Source organism: Calidris pugnax, unplaced genomic scaffold (genome assembly GCF_001431845.1).
Source record: "Calidris pugnax isolate Ruff unplaced genomic scaffold, ASM143184v1 scaffold602, whole genome shotgun sequence".
NCBI lineage: Eukaryota > Metazoa > Chordata > Aves > Charadriiformes > Scolopacidae > Calidris > Calidris pugnax.
The window spans coordinates 145-3,473 of NW_015091310.1; the positions used below are offsets into that span (position 1 = coordinate 145).

General features: G+C 58.8%; 1 protein-coding gene across 1 annotated transcript in view; it reads left to right on the top strand.

Annotated features, from left to right (window-relative positions):
* Window positions 1-577: 577 nt before the first annotated feature.
* Window positions 578-3,329, top strand: part of PTK2B (protein tyrosine kinase 2 beta) — a gene marked incomplete at its 5' end in the record, with an annotated part of 14,606 nt that continues 11,854 nt past the window's right edge. Inside the window, 3 exons of the mRNA XM_014960884.1 lie at window positions 578-640; window positions 1,423-1,563; window positions 3,254-3,322. Coding sequence (XP_014816370.1) covers window positions 578-640; window positions 1,423-1,563; window positions 3,254-3,322 — 273 coding nt within the window. The remainder of the gene's footprint in view (window positions 641-1,422; window positions 1,564-3,253; window positions 3,323-3,329) is intronic.

Genomic DNA, 3,329 nt, shown 5'->3' on the forward strand with positions numbered 1-3,329 from the left:
CTTCATCCTCCCTCGTCCTCCCGCAGCTCCTCTTCTCTCTGCAGCTCCTTATCCTCCTCATCCTCCCACAACTCTTCATCCTCCTGCTGCTCCTTATCCCCCCTCAGCTCCTCATCCCCTTCATCCTCCCTCGTCCTCCCGCAGCTCCTCTTCTCTCTGCAGCTCCTTATCCCCTTCATCCCCTTGCAGCTCCTCTTCATCCTCCCACAATTCTTCTTCCTCCCGCAGCTCCTTATCCCTTCACAATTCCTCATCCCCCTGCAGCTCCTCATCCTCCCTTGTCCTCCTGCAGCTCCTCATCCTCTCACAACTCCTCATTCTCCTTCATCCCCCTCATCCTCCAACAGCTCCTTTTCTCTCATCCTCCCCCCATCCTCCCCCCATCCTTCCCCCAAGGGCGCATGGAGAAGGAGATGGGAACGTTTCACCCTGCACTGGGTGGGTGGTTTCTCCCCCAGGGGTACCCCCTTGCCCACCTGCACACCCCCCGGCACCCCCCAGCTCCCCCAGGGACCTCCCCCCGAAGCCCTGGGTGTGGGGGTCCCCATGGGGCCGTTAACGTGGGTGGGGGTCTCTGCTCTCCAGGAAGGAGGTGGGCCTGGACCTCTTCTTCCCCAGCCAGATGCAGGAGAACCTGAAGGTGAGGGACACGCAGGGCTGGGTGTGGGTGCACACACGTGGGGCTGGGTACACACACGTGCAAGGTGTGTAAGCGTGCACAGACGTGCCTGTGGGTGCTCCTGGGTGTGCATGGAAGTGCACACGTAGATTTGCATGTGTGTGCACACATCTGCTCGTACTTGTGCACGTGTGAGGTTGTGCTCACACCTGTGAAGGTGTATCTGTGCACACACATTGCATGTACACGTGTGCATACATGCACATATGGGGCCAGCTGTGCGCTTCACTGTGCACGTGTGGGCTTGCACACACATGTATGTGCATGTCTGCCCTCCCTCGTGGAGCTTTGCACACTCGTGAAGGTGTGTCTGCTTCTGCATGTGCATTCACACGCAGGGACGTGTGTGCTCCTGTGTGTGTGGGGCAGATTTGCACGTGTAGACATGTCTGCTCACGCGTGTGTAGGCGTGTACGTATGTGTGTATGTGTGCACGCTTATGGCTGCATGTGGGCACATCTGCTCACACATGGGGCATCTATGTGCACACGCATAGTGTGTATATGTGCACACAGGTGCTCGTGTGTGCACATGTTGGTTTGCACACGCGTGTGCCTGCATGTCTGCCTATGTGTGTGGTGTGCACGCAGCTCCACGTGCATATCCATGTCTGCAGGTGAGTGCATGCGTGTGTCCGTGTGCGTGTCCGTGTGTCTGTCCTGGTGTGGCTCTGCCCCCCGCCGTGTCCCTGCTGCGTGGGGGGCCGGTGGCCAGCGTGGCTAGCAGCTGCTGTGCCCCCGCAGCCCAAGCAGTTCCGGAAGATGATCCAGCAGACGTTCCAGCAGTACGCGCTGCTGCGGGAGGAGGAGTGCATCCTCAAGTTCCTCCACACCCTCGCCACCTTCGCCAACATCGACCAGGAGACCTACCGCTGCGAGCTCATCGTGAGGGACCGCCCTGGGGTGGGGTGGGGTGGAGATGGGGGGTGGGATGGGGATGTGATAAGGTGGGATGCGATGGAATGGGATGGGGTGAGGTGGGATGGGATGGAATGGGGATGGGGGTGTGATAAGGTGGGATGGGATGGGGATGGAGGGTGGGATGGGGATGGGAATGTGATAAAGTGGGATGCGATGGGATGGGGTGAGGTGGGATGGGATAGGGATGTGATAAGGTGGGATGCGGTGGGATGGAGTGAGGTGGGATGGGGATGTGATAAGGTGGGATGAGGTGGGATGGGGATGGAGGGTGGAGTGGGGATGGGGTGAGGTGGGATGGGGATGTGATAAGGTAGGATGCGATGGAATGGAATGAGATGGGACAGAATGAGATGAGATGGGGATGGGATAAGGATGGGGATGGGATGGAATGGGATGAGTGGGATTGGAGATGGTATGGGGATGGAATGAGGTGGGATGTGATGAGATGGGGATGGGATGGTAATGGGATGGAATGGAAGGAGGTGGGATAGAGTGGGGATGGGGTGAAATGAGGTGAGATGGGGATGGGAATGTAGATGGGATGGAGATAGAATTGGGATGGGGATAGGGATGGCATGAGATTGGGATGGAATGGGGGTGGGGATGGGATGTGGTGAGATGGGAATGTAGATGGGATGGAGATAAAATCGGGATGGGATGGGGATAGTGATGGAATGGGATGGGGGTGAGGATGGGATGGAATAGGATGGAGATGGAATGGAATGGAACGAGGTGGGAAAGGATGGGGATTGGATGGAATGAGATGGGATGGGATGAGACATGGGTATGGAATGAGGTGGGATGGGGCAAGAATGAGGATGGAATGAGGTGGGATGTGGATGGGAATGTGATTTCCAAGGGAGGTTTCCCAGGGGGGAGCTGAGCATCTCCCCCCTCCCCACAGCAGGGAGAGCCCCTGGGGGGGCTTTTTGAGGGATGCTGCTTGGAATGGAATACAGTGGGATAGGATGGGGATGGGATGGGGACAGAATGGGGCGAGATGAGATGGGAAGGGATTAGCTGGGACACTCTTAAGCTGTTTGTCAGCCCTACCTGCCACCTAGAGCATCCCCTGTCACCGTTTGGGCAGTGCAGACAGGGACACTGGTGGGGGGCAGCGTGGACAAAGCCACCCTCCTGTGGTTTTCTTCCTGCCATGTCCCCAGGCTCAGGGGACACCCCGTGGGGAGTTCCCAAGGCTTGGAAATCACTTGCTGTGATTTCCAAGGGGGATTTTCTGGGGGAAGCTGCGCATCTCCCCCCTCCCCACAGCAGGGAGAGCCCCTGGGGGGGCTTTTTGAGGGATGCTGCTTGCTGAGAGGGGCTGGGGGTGCAATGGGGGGGCTCTGGGGGACCTTCCACACCCAGGGGTCCGAGCTGGTCCCCGAAGTTTGCTGGACCCCTTTGGGGTGAGAAGGCAGCAAATTAGGAGCTCTAGGCACCCCTTTGGGGCCAGGAAACCCCCCCACGCTGGGCTCCTTGCCTCTGTCACCCACCATCTGCTCTCCAAATCCCTCTGGGAGGGTGATTTTGTTCCCGGGGTGTCCCCCACACCGTAGCAGGTTGGGGGGGGTGGGGTGGGTGGTGGAACTTGGCTCTGGGGGTACATTCCCCCACCCCTCAAACTTGCATCCTCCTTCCTCTGCCCCCCCAGCAAGGGTGGAACATCACGGTGGACCTGGTCATCGGACCCAAGGGCATCCGGCAGATGACAAGCAAGGAGGCCAAGG